Below are 13,776 nucleotides of genomic sequence, written 5' to 3'. Positions count from 1 at the left end.
TTAACAGTATGAAAAACAACATAGTTTCGGTCCAAAACCGATGAAACTATAACATAACCCTTATTTAAGCAATAACTATATACAAGTCTTGCAGAAGTAGTCCGCACTTGGGACGGGCGCCCAGCATCCTCTACGGACTACGAGAAAAAGATTTACCGGTAGGTTTAAAATCTTATTTTCTCTAACGTCCTAGAGGATGCTGGGACTCCGTAAGGACCATGGGGATTAAACCAAAGCTCCCAAACGGGCGGGAGAGTGCGGATGACTCTGCAGCACCGATTGAGCAAAAATGAGGTCCTCCTCAGCCAGGGTATCAAACTTATAGAACTTGGTAACGGCAATCCTGCCGCAGAATGCGCATGCTGGATCGTGTTACAGATCCAGCGAGCAATAGTCTGCTTTGAAGCAGGGCCGCCAACCTTGTTGGCTGCATTCAGGACAAACAGTGCTTCTGTTTTTCTGATCCTAGCCGTTCTGGCCACGTAAATTTTCAAAGCCCTGACCACATCAAGGGACTCGGAATCCTCCAAGTCACGAGTAGCCACAGGCACGACAATAGGTTGGTTCATATGAAAGGATGAGACCACCTTAGGTAGGAATTGAGGACGGGTCCGCAACTCCGCTCTATCCATATGGAAAACCAGATAGGGGCTTTTATGCGATAAAGCCGCCAATTCCAAAACTCGCCTAGCTGAAGCCAAGGCTTACAACATGACCACCTTCCAAGTGAGATATTTTAACTCCACCGTTTTGAGTGGTTCAAACCAATGTGACTTAAGGAAACTTAACACCACGTTAAGGTCCCAAGGCGCCACCGGAGGTACAAAAGGAGGCTGAATATGTAGTACTCCCTTTACAAAAGTCTGTACTTCAGGTAGAGAGGCCAATTCCTTTTGAAAGAAAATGTATAAGGCCGAAATCTGAACTTTTATGGAGCCTAATTTTAGGCCCAAATTCACTCCAGTTTGCAGGAAGTGAAGGAGACGACCCGGATGGAATTCCTCCGTAGGAGCATTCCTGGCCTCACACCAAGAAACATATTTTCTCCATTTTCGGTGGTAATGTTTTGATGTCACGTCCTTCCTAGCCTTTATTAGTGTAGGAATGACCTCATCCGGAATACCTTTGTCCGCTAGGATCCGGCGTTCAACCGCCATGCCGTCAAACGCAGCCGCGGTAAGTCTTGGAACAGACAAGGCCCCTGCTGCAGTAGGGCCCGCAGTAGAGGAAGAGGCCACGGATCTTCTGTGAGCAATTCCTGTAGATCCGGATACCAAGTCCTTTGCGGCCAATCTGGAACAATGAGGATTGTTCTCACTCTTCTTTGTCTTATTATTCTCAACACCTTGGGTATAAGAGGAAGAGGAGGAAACACATAGACCGACCGAAACACCCACGGTGTCACCAGGGCATCCACAGCTATCGCCTGAGGATCTCTTGACCTGGCGCAATACCTTTTTAACTTTGTGTTGAGACGGGACGCCATCATGTCTATCTGGGGCAGTTCCCACCGACCTGCGATCTGCGCGAAGACTTCCTGATGAAGTCCCCACTCTCCCGGATGCAGGTCGTGTCTGCTGACGAAGTCTGCTTCCCAGTTGTCCACTCCCGGAATGAACACTGCTGACAGTGCGGTTACATGATTTTCCGCCCAGCGAAGAATACTGGTGGCTTCCGCCATTGCCACCCTGCTCCTTGTGCCGCCTTGGCGGTTTACATGAGCTACTGCGGTGACATTGTCCGACTGAATCAGAACTGGTTTGTCGCGAAGTAATGCCTCCGCTTGACGTAGGGCATTGAATATGGCCCTCAACTCCAGGATGTTGATGTGGAGACAAGTCTCTAGACCCGACCAAAGACCTTGGAGATTTCTTCCCCGTGTGACTGCTCCCCAACCACGGAGACTTGCGTCTGTGGTCACCAGGATCCAATCCTGAATGCCGAACCTGCGACCCTCTAGGAGGTGAGCACTCTGCAGCCACCACAGGAGAGACACCCTTGCTCTGGGGGACAGGGTGATCCTCTGATGCATTTGTAGATGTGACCCGGAGCACTTTTCCAGTAGGTCCCATTGGAAGGTCCTCGCATGGAACCTGCCGAAGGGAATGGCTTCGTACGATGCCACCATTTTCCCCAGGACTCGAGTGCAGTGATGCACTGACACCTGTTTTGGCTTCAATAGGTTCCTAACCAGAGTCACGAGTTCCTGAGCTTTTTCCATTGGAAGAAAAACCTTCTTCTGGTCTGTGTCCAGAATCAAGCCCAAGAAGGTCAGACGCGTCGTAGGAACCAACTGTTACTTCGGGATATTGAGAATCCAGCCGTGTTGCTGTAACACCTTCAAAGACAGAGACACGCTGTCCAGTAACTTCTCCCGAGAGCTCTCTTTTATGAGGAGATCGTCCAAGTATGGGATAATTGTGACCCCTCGCTTGCGCAGGAGCACCATCATTTCCGCCATTACCTTGGTGAAAATCCTCGGGGCCGTTGAAAGCCCAAACGTCAACATCTGAAATTGGTAATGACAATCTTGTACAGCAAATCTCAGGAACGCCCGATGAGGAGGAAGTATTGGAACATGAAGGTATGCATCCTTTATGTCCAGGGAAACCATAAAATCCCCCCCTTCCAGGCTGGCGATGACCGCCCTGAGCGATTCCATCTTGAATTTGAACCTTTTCAAGTATAGGTTGAGGGATTTTAAATTCAAAATGGGTCTGACCGAACCGTCCGGTTTCGGAACCACAAACAGGGTTGAGTAATAACCCTTTCCTTGCTGCAGTAGAGGAACCTTGACCACTACCTGTTGAAGATACAATTTTTGTATTGCATTTAACACTAACTCCCTTTCTGAGGGAGCCGCAGGTAGAGCCGATTTGAAAAACCGGCGAGGAGGCACCTCTTCGAATTCTAGCTTGTATCCCTGAGAAACAATTTCTATTGCCCAGGGATCCACCTGTGAATGAACCCAGATGTGGCTGAAAAGTCGAAGACGTACCCCCACTTGAGCGGACTCCCCCAGGGAAGCCCCAGCGTCATCCGGTGGATTTTGCAGAGGCAGGGGAGGACTTCTGTTCCTGGGAACTAGCTGTGTGCAGCTTTTTCCCTCTGCCCTTACCTCTGGCAAGAAAGGACGATCCTCGTACCCTTTTGCTTTTATTCGAACGAAAGGACTGCATTTGATAATGAGGCGCTTTCTTAGGCTGTGAGGGAACATAAGGCAAAAAATTCGATTTACCTGCCGTAGCTGTGGAGACGAGGTCCGATAGGCCTTCTCCAAATAACTCCTCACCTTTGTAAGGCAAAGACTCCATATGCCTCTTTGAGTCGGCATCACCCGTCCACTGTCGGGTCCATAAGACTCGCCTAGCAGAAACAGACATAGCGTTTATTCTGGAACTTAGCAAACAAATGTCTCTTTGAGCATCCCTCATATATAATGCAGCATCTTTTATATGCCTTAGGGTCATTAAAATGGTATCCTTATCTAGGGTCTCAATTTCCGTAGATAAGGAGTCTGTCCATGCTGCGACAGCACTACAATCCCAGGCCGACGCCATTGCCGGTCTAAGAATTGTACCTGAATGTGTGTAAATGGACTTCATGGTAACCTCCTGTCTGCGATCAGCAGTATCCTTGAGGGTAGCCGTATCTTGGGATGGCAGCACTATCTTCTTTGATAAACGTGTTAAAGCCTTGTCACCCTTAGGAGAAGACTCCCATCGTATCCTATCCGTTTGCGGGAAAGGATACGCCATAAGAATCCTTTTGGGAATCTGCAGCCTCTTGTCTGGAGATTCCCAAGCCTGTTCGCACAGCTCGCTCAGCTCATATGAGGATGGAAAAGTGACCTCAGGCTTTTTCTCTTTATACATGTGTACCCTCTTGTCAGGGACAGGGGGTTCCTCTGTGATATGCAAAACATCTTTTATTGCAATAATCATATATCGAATGCCCTTAGCCACTTTTGGCTGTAATTTTGCCTCCTCATAGTCGACACTGGAGTCTGAATCCGTGTCGGTATCTGTGTCCATTATTTGGGACAATGTGCGCTTCTGAGACCCGGAAGGTCCCTGTGACACAGGGACAGGCATGGTCTGACTACCTGACTGTTCCCTAGCCTCAGCCTTGTCTAATCTCTTGTGTAATAAATTTACACTAGCACTCAAGACATTCCACATCTCCATCCAGTCCGGTGTCGGCGCTGCCGACGGAGATCTGACATTCATACACTCCCCCTCCTCCTTAGGTGAGCCTTCCACTTCATACATGTCGACACACGTGTACCGACACACCCAACACACACAGGGAAGCTCTTATCTGAAGACAGTTCTCCACCAGGCACTTTGGAGAGACAGAGAGAGAGTATGCCAGCACACACCCCAGCGCTATATAACCCAGGCAAAACACAGAATGTTTCCCCAGTAGCGCTGAAATAACACGTTTTTCGCCAATTATGTGCCCCCCCCTCTTAAAAAACCCACTGTCACCTCAGTAAGCAGGGGAGAGTCCGGGGAGCTTCCTCTCATCGCTGTGCTGTGGAGAAAAATGGCGCTGGTGAGTGCTGAGGGAGAAGCCCCGCCCCCTCGGCGGCGGGCTTCTGTCCCGCTCAAATTATTCAAAAACATGGCGGGGGCTCTTTATATACATGTACAGTGCCCAGCTGTACATGTATATATGTGTTTATACCATAATAGAGGTTTATATTGCTGCCCAGGGCGCCCACCCTGCGCCCTGCACCCTTACAGTGACCGGAGTGTGTGAGGTGTATGGGAGCAATGGCGCACAGTGCTGTGCGTTACCTCAGTGAAGATCACGAAGTCTTCTGCCGCCTTTGAAGCCTTCTTACTTCTCATACTCACCCGGCTTCTATCTTCTGGCTCTGCGAGGAGGACGGAGGCGCGGCTCTGGGACGAACTCCAGGGTGAGACCTGTGTTCCGACTCCCTCTGGAGCTAATGGTGTCCAGTAGCCTAAGAAACAGGACCTTGAAACTCAGAGAAGTAGGGCTGTTTCTCTCTCCTCAGTCCCACGATGCAGGGAGTCTGTTGCCAGCAGTGCTCCCTGAAAGTAAAAAACCTAATTAAAATACTTTCTTAGCAGGAAACTCAGGAGAGCTCCCTGCAGTGCACCCATCTCCTCTGGGCACAGTATTAAACTGAGGTCTGGAGGAGGGGCATAGAGGGAGGAGCCAGTGCACACCCAGAGTCAAAGTCTTTCTTAAAGTGCCCATGTCTCCTGCGGAGCCCGTCTATCCCCATGGTCCTTACGGAGTCCCAGCATCCTCTAGGACGTTAGAGAAATATAATGTACATATTTAGATTATACAACTCACTTTTTGTCACTGCCGCTTGGAAGTTGAGGAAGAGATTCCAGTGCTTGTTTAAAACTGGTGCTGTGATACAAGCAGGGAGAGACTGAACGTTATACTTCATAGATTAGCATACAGACATAAAGCCACACACCTCTGATAATATATGTAGTTTGCCGATGGTGATAAAGGGTACAGCTGCTTTGTGTTGGGTGAAATGCTGGTGCTTAGGTTCCTGATGGTCACAATGACAACGGAACCCGTGAGTATTCTAACCCTAAACTGTCAGGATCCTGATGACATCCCATTACTTCATCATGAAAAACAATATGTTTAGCTACATCTCGTAACAATATTTCAGCTGACGTAAAACACTGCAACAGCCTGAACAACATTTACACTTATCCAGTCAAAGTTTACTTCAATTGTTTTGTAGAAAACACCATTACAAACTACATATTATAATTACACAAAGGGATCAATCCAATTAGGGGCAAGATGGGTCCTACGAGCTGCTATCACGGTGAACTCGCACTGCCAATTACATTTGCAATCCAATTCCAAACTTGCACTGATTTCCCAGAGGAAATGCACATTTTCGGTGTGCACAAACCACTGAGCAGGGGAAAATGTAGGAATAAGCTTCATTATAAAGGTCAACATGTCGGGACACAGTGCAGAACTTCTGGTACACTCCTCCCAATGACTAATAATGCACTTGGAGAAGTTTAAATAGCTAATTTGGGCAATAAAGTCATGTCATTTTTCAGGTGGAATTCTCTGTTGTGGGACAGTTATGTGGAGGAGCTGTATTACAGGAGAGGGAATTTTTTTACTTTCAAATGAGAGCTACAGTAAAATAGTTTATTCCAACTTTTTACAAAATGGTATTAAAACATTGAAAAAAATCACTTTACATACATTTTTCTTTACCCACTAATGCTGGAAAGACTTTAATGTGATGAAACACATTTTTCAACCATTAATAAAAAATGCAAAAAACTGCCATTTAACCCCTTGAGTACTTTCCTTATAACCAGTAACAACCTTCTATACGGTACTGATATGTCACCATTTTGGGGTCCAGGATATGGTTACCTCACTGTTTCATGCACTACTACCAGGTCACATTTCTGGGAAAAGTTGTGCGGCCTTGCTGCAAATACAGCAAATTGATATTTCTTATTGATTCTCACAGTTCTTGGGTGCGCGCATTCGTGCAATGTGCTGTTTCATGAAACAAATTTGCTTTTGCAAGCTTGCTCCTAATGGAAGTGACCCAATAGTTTGATCACAGGGAAACAAAATCTGGCTTGTTTACAGATACCACAGTATTTGGTAAATGTATGAAGTGATAAGAGTGGAAAAGTGAGCCAGTGGAGAAGTTGCCCATGGCAACCAATCACCATTGAAGTAACATTTATAATTTGCATACTATAAAATTATACAGAGCAGCTGATTGGTTGACATGGGCAACTTCTCCACTCTTATCACTGCTTCATACATTTACCCATATGTTACTAAAGGAGGACTGAGGACACATATACCATCAACTATTTTACTTAGCCGATTTCCAGTAATAATGCACATTAACATTGCTAAGTACAATATGCAGGACTTCACAACTGGCCGCTAGTCACCCTCTAATTGCTTCCATAGGTTTTTCTATCAGTGTTTAAGAGCATTTGTTTTTTTATTTCAGGAGTGAAAAAAATTATGTATTATTTAAACACCAAAAGCAATGTTACTAAAAAGAAAGCATTTGCACCCATGAGTGTGGGCAATGGGATAAAGATTCAGGTTCTCAGCTCAGTATGGGTACCGGAAATCCAACACAATCTAGTGCTAACATCCAGTTTTAGTAATGTTAATAATGTAAGACACTACCTACAAGCAGACGCCGACACTACCTACAAGCAGACGCCGACACTACCTACAAGCAGACGCTGACTTCTGTATGAGCCAGCAGAGTATCACAGGCTTCATGTACGTGTAGCTTCTGACACAACACCACCTTTTTATACACCATGTTTACATTTCTTATGTCATACTTTTTCTGTTGCTTTCCTCAATAAAAAACACATATACTCACATCCTCTCTGACACACAGATTGTACTACTTAAATGAAATAAGAAAGCAACTTACTTGCTGTCACTAGTCAGATATATAGCAATTGTATCTCTTAGTGCACAGATTTCAAGACGTGCCTGTTGAGAGAAATAACAGAGAAAATGGTAAGGATTAAACATACAGATCTACTTTTATCCAATTCCACAAAAAATATAAATATGAAGAAGTAGCCGCTGATACAACGGACACACCTGTAATGCGCCATTCCTACTGAATGAGGACACGCACTGCATTAGCCGACTGAGCTCTTCACCCACCGCTTCCACAATCCTTGACATTACTCTTGGAACTAGTTCTTTGGAGATTGCAAATACCTGGAAATATCAACAAGAGAAGTATATTGTTACCCCCCCTTAGTGGAGTGTCTTTTATATCCACTACTGAGAGTAACAGTAAGGCTAATGTCACAAACAGTTTGTACAATGTTAGCATTCAGAGCTTTGTTTGTGTGTTTAACGGCAAATAACATTAGAGTCCCTGTGGCATGTTACCTGCAGCATTTGTAGGTTGCACCAAGTATTATGTGACAGGAACTTGGCGCTTACACTACCTGTTGAGTAAAAAGATAATCTCACCTGTCTCTAATTTTTTTTCTATCTTCCAGGAGACTTGCATTTGGAGGAGGGAAGTGTTCAATGCTGGCGATCTAATACTGCCTTGTCCGACTTAAAACCCAGGAGAATGTAATAATGTGGCTCTGTGTTACAAACTAACACAGATGATATACAGATGCGCCCTTCGTCATCTAGCCTCCATACGTAATAAGTCGCGGCATACAGGGCGCATGAGAGAAGCCAGCTCCCATGCGACTCGGCAAGTGCAGAGTCATCTCCCACCCCCCAAATGTATCAAATGTTATTTGAATAAGGCTCTTAAGCAGACTTTGGCGATTAAAATTATATGCTGCATGACTATATTCTGTATGTGACTGCAGCTGTATCTGCATACAAAATGCTACATTACAGCGTTTTCCTGGAACACTTATAATCAGCAGAGTGCGTGTGCATGTCACATAGTGACTGCGAATAAGACGCATTTTCAGGGAAAACTTGCAGGAAAAGACGGTCAGCATTAGTAAACGCTCTCGCGACTAGAAGGGCCATTTAACGCGACTGCAGCAACTATGAGAAGGATACAGGATCTTACATTTTAGTATAAAGAATCCATCATTTTATTCGGCAAGTGATAAAAGAAAGAGGAGATCCAGCACCAGCTTTCTCAAGTCTGACAGCTGCAGAAGAATCGTCATCACGTATTATTATGCCTGAGATTATTTCATGCTTCTGCACTTACTGAAGAGATCTATAAAAGTACAATTCTGCCAAATATATGGCTTATTACGATTGCCTATGGATTAGGCAACAGCAACAAGTGTGTGATTGCCCAGTCAGATTTTGGAATATGTCCTACCTACCTTACCAACCTGTATGATCAAACGTAAACAGTGATAAAACACAAGTACCCAAAAACTCACCTCTGCATGTACAGCAATGATGTTCACTAATGCCTCCTTCAAATAGTTTCTGACACCTGCGTATACAAAGAAGGCACAAATCACTTATGGTGTTCGCACAATTATGATCTTACTAACTGCAGCATGCAACCCCCTCTAGTTAAAATCCATTTGTATTTGATTAGCCAACTGGTTCACCAACCCCCACAGCGCATTTAGGCAGGCAGTGAGGAGTTAAAGCAGATGGTTCCATCACTTCGTACGATGTCCCAGTAAAATTACTTTCCCCAGCCAAATTAAAGACAATATCCTTCTGCACAATACAAGGCAGGAGAAACTGTGTTATTATTTCAGCCATTATAATTAGAAAAAGAAAGAAAAAAGAAGAGTAAGTATGATGTAAAATCACTGGAAGAGCAGATTTTGCAGACCTGGTTGGCTGGTGATGAACTGGACTGAAAAATGAATAACAGGCCAACATATACTGCTTGGCCAATGACTGCACAAATATACAAAATGATGACAGGCCAATTTGGTTACAAGAAACTAAACTGGCGGTATCCGGCCTCTAGGTCGACAGTAACTAGGTCGACAGGGTTTCTAGGTCAACATGTTCTAGGTCGACAGGTCAAAAGGTCGGCATGAGTTTTTCCAATTTTTTTTCTTTTTTAGAACTTTTTCATACTTAACGATCCACGTGGACTACAAGTGGGAATAGTAACCTGTGACAAGTGCAGCGAGGCACATTGCACGAAGCATGGCGAGCGAACACTGTGCATTAATTGGGGTTCCCGGTCACTGCATGGAGAAAACGACACCCAAAAAACATAAAAAAACACACGTCGACCTTTTGAACTGTCGATCTAGAACATGTCGACCGATAGAGGTCGACCTAGACACTGTCGACCTAAGTGTACTCAAACCTCCATACCACACCCGAACTGGCTGCATGGATTACAAAGTGGTTGGACATCTTTTTGGTTTTCTTTAGATAGGATACTAAAATGCAAAGGCTAGTTTTTATTTTGTAAAATAAATGTATTTTAGTACCATAAGGTACTGTACACGTATAAATACACACGCAGGTCCAACCTTTCATATTGTGTAGATCCAGAGGAAGACCAAACAAATCCCCAGTGCAACACTTGATAAAATAGCCTCATAGGAAGAAAAAAAATGTTTTTGACTCCTGTGCCTGTGATACAAACTGTGGTCTATTCGTAAATGAAGCCAACATACAGTATTTAGCATTTTGTGGGAATATTTAGCAAGCCGGTTTTCATAAAATTATGCAAGGAAACTACAGTTTTTGCATAATTTTATGTAACACCTCTATGTAACAGCAACCTAATCCAGGATGCTGTTACCGAAATCTCCTGCAAAAGGCTAACTACCGCTGGGAAATGCAGTCTGATCCATATGTACTAAGCTCCAAAAACTGTAGCTTTGGTCCAGATGGCTAACGCAATCCTCAGACAGCCTGGAGGAGAGGGATCCGACCTACTGCCTCAGTCTGTCACACATGTGCAGTGTCAGCCACTAAGGAGTCTTTGGAAAATACAAAAGACTCCTCCAACGTGCTGGGAAGTACTGCAGAGGAACAGCGCTTTATTCCTGCATTCATAGTTAGTATATAACTTGGATAATCACGTAAAATAGGGATTACTCCCATGCGATCTACAGTGGGAAAAAAATAAGAATTTACTCACCGGTAATTCTATTTCTCGTAGTCCGTAGTGGATGCTGGGCACTACGTAAGGACCATGGGGAATAGCGGGCTCCGAAGGAGGCTGGGCACTCTAGAAAGATTTAGGACTACCTGGTGTGCACTGGCTCCTCCCACTATGACCCTCCTCCAAGCCTCAGTTAGGACACCGTGCCCGGACGAGCAGACATAATAAGGAAGGATTTAGAATCCCGGGTAAGACTCTTACCAGCCACACCAAACACACCGTACAACTCGTGATACTATATCCAGTTTGACAGTATGAAAACAACTGAGCCTCTCAACAGATGGCTCAACAATAACCCTTTAGTTAACAATAACTATTTACAAGTATTGCAGACAATCCGCACTTGGGATGGGCGCCCAGCATCCACTACGGACTACGAGAAATAGAATTACCGGTGAGTAAATTCTTATTTTCTCTAACGTCCTAGTGGATGCTGGGAACTCCGTAAGGACCATGGGGATTATACCAAAGCTCCCAAACGGGCGGGAGAGTGCGGATGACTCTGTAGCACCGAATGAGAGAACTCCAGGTCCTCCTCAGCCAGGGTATCAAATTTGTAGAATTTTGCAAATGTGTTTGCCCCTGACCAAGTAGCTGCTCGGCAAAGTTGTAAAGCCGAGACGCCTCGGGCAGCCGCCCAAGATGAGCCCACCTTCCTTGTGGAATGGGCATTTACAGATTTTGGCTGTGGCATGCCTGCCACAGAATGTGCAAGCTGAATTGTACTACAAATCCAGCGAGCAATAGACTGCTTAGAAGCAGGAGCACCCAGCTGGTTGGGTGCATACAGGATAAACAGCGAGTCAGATTTTCTGACTCCAGCCGTCCTGGAAACATATATTTTCAGGGCCCTGACAACGTCTAGCAACTTGGAGTCCTCCAAATCCTTAGTAGCCGCAGGCACCACAATAGGCTGGTTCAGGTGAAACGCTGACACCACCTTAGGGAGAAACTGGGGACGAGTCCTCAATTCTGCCCTATCCATATGGAAAATCAGATAAGGGCTTTTACATGATAAAGCGCCAATTCTGACACTCGCCTGGCTGAAGCCAAGGCCAATAACATGACCACTTTCCACGTGAGATATTTCAGATCCACGGTTTTTAGTGGCTCAAACCAATGTGATTTTAAGAAACTCAACATCACGTTGAGATCCCAAGGTGCCACAGGAGGCACAAATGGGGGCTGAATATGCAGTACACCTTTCACAAATGTCTGAACTTCAGGTACTGAAGCTAGTTCTTTTTGAAAGAAAATCGACAGAGCCGAGATCTGTACTTTAATGGAGCCTAGTTTTAGGCCCATATTCACTCCTGCTTGCAGGAAATGCAGAAATCGACCTAGTTGAAATTCCTCTGTTGGGGCCTTTTTGGCCTCGCACCATGCAACATATTTCCGCCATATGCGGTGATAATGCTTTGCCGTAACATCTTTCCTGGCCTTAATAAGCGTAGGAATGACTTCTTCCGGAATACCCTTTTCCTTTAGGATCCGGTGTTCAACCGCCATGCCGTCAAACGCAGCCGCGGTAAGTCTTGGAACAGACAGGGCCCCTGTTGTAGCAGGTCCTGTCTGAGCGGTAGAGGCCACGGGTCCTCTGAGAGCATCTCTTGAAGTTCCGGGTACCACGCTCGTCTTGGCCAATCCGGAACCACGAGAATGGTGTTTACTCCTCGCTTTCTTATTATTCTCAATACCTTTGGTATGAGAGGCAGAGGAGGGAACACATAAACCGACTGGTACACCCACGGTGTCACTAGAGCGTCCACAGCTATCGCCTGAGGGTCCCTTGACCTGGCGCAATATCTTTTTAACTTTTTGTTGAGGCGGGACGCCATCATGTCCACCTGTGGTTTTTCCCAACGGTTTACCAGCATCTGGAAGACTTCTGGATGAAGTCCCCACTCTCCCGGGTGGAGGTCGTGTCTGCTGAGGAAGCCTGCTTCCCAGTTGTCCACTCCCGGAATGAACACTGCTGACAGTGCTAGTACATGATTCTCCGCCCATCGGAGAATTCTTGTGGCTTCCGCCATCGCCATCCTGCTTCTTGTGCCGCCCTGTCGATTTACATGGGCGACTGCCGTGATGTTGTCTGACTGGATCAGCACCGGCTGGTGTAGGAGCAGGGATTTTGCTTGACTTAGGGCATTGTAGATGGCCCTTAGTTCCAGAATATTTATGTGAAGGGAAGTCTCCTGACTCGACCATAGTCCTTGGAAGTTTCTTCCCTGTGTGACTGCCCCCCAGCCTCGAAGGCTGGCATCCGTGGTCACCAGGACCCAGTCCTGTATGCCGAACCTGCGGCCCTCTAGAAGATGGGCACTCTGCAGCCACCACAGTAGCGACACCCTGGTTCTTGGAGACAGGGTTATCAAGCGAAGATGCGATCCGGACCACTGGTCCAACAGGTCCCACTGAAAGATTCTGGCATGGAACCTGCCGAAGGGAATTGCTTCGTAAGAAGCCACCATCTTTCCCAGGACCCGCGTGCAGCGATGCACTGATACCTGTTTTGGTTTCAGGAGGTCTCTGACTAGAGATGACAACTCCCTGGCCTTCTCCTCCGGGAGAAACTTTTTTCTGGACTGTATCCAGAATCATACCCAGGAACAGTAGCCGTGTCGTCGGAACCAGCTGTGACTTTGGGATATTCAGAATCCAGCCGTGCTGGTGCAGCACCTCCTGAGATAGTGCTACTCCCACCAACAACTGTTCCTTGGACCTCGCTTTTATTAGGAGATCGTCCAAGTACGGGATAATTAAAACTCCCTTTTTTCGAAGGAGTATCATCATTTCCGCCATAACCTTGGTAAATACCCTCGGTGCCGTGGACAGTCCAAACGGCAGCGTCTGGAATTGGTAATGGCAATCCTGTACCACAAATCTGAGGTACTCCTGGTGAGGATGGTAAATGGGGACATGCAAGTAAGCATTCTTGATGTCCAGGGATACCATGTAATCCCCCTCGTCCAGGCTTGCAATAACCGCCCTGAGCGATTCCATCTTGAACTTGAATTTTTTTATGTATGTGTTCAAGGATTTCAAATTTAAAATGGGTCTCACCGAACCGTCCGGTTTCGGTACCACAAATAGTGTGGAATAGTAACCCCGGCCTTGTTGAAGTAGGGGTACCTTGATTATCACCTGCT

General features: G+C 46.0%; 1 protein-coding gene across 2 annotated transcripts in view; it reads right to left on the bottom strand.

Annotated features, from left to right (window-relative positions):
* Positions 1-13,776, bottom strand: part of EXOC2 (exocyst complex component 2) — a 546,170-nt gene that overhangs the window by 1,606 nt on the left and 530,788 nt on the right. For both annotated transcript variants that reach the window (XM_063923055.1, XM_063923056.1), the window contains 4 exons: positions 8,916-8,971; positions 7,633-7,755; positions 7,457-7,518; positions 5,335-5,394 (listed from right to left, as the gene is read on the bottom strand). In XM_063923055.1, the coding sequence (XP_063779125.1) occupies positions 5,335-5,394; positions 7,457-7,518; positions 7,633-7,755; positions 8,916-8,971 (301 nt within the window). The remainder of the gene's footprint in view (positions 1-5,334; positions 5,395-7,456; positions 7,519-7,632; positions 7,756-8,915; positions 8,972-13,776) is intronic.

Source organism: Pseudophryne corroboree, chromosome 5, assembly GCF_028390025.1.
Source record: "Pseudophryne corroboree isolate aPseCor3 chromosome 5, aPseCor3.hap2, whole genome shotgun sequence".
In the NCBI taxonomy this organism is placed as follows: domain Eukaryota; kingdom Metazoa; phylum Chordata; class Amphibia; order Anura; family Myobatrachidae; genus Pseudophryne; species Pseudophryne corroboree.
Note: the sequence above shows the minus strand (reverse complement) of the source record. Positions and strands in the feature narration are given on the sequence as shown.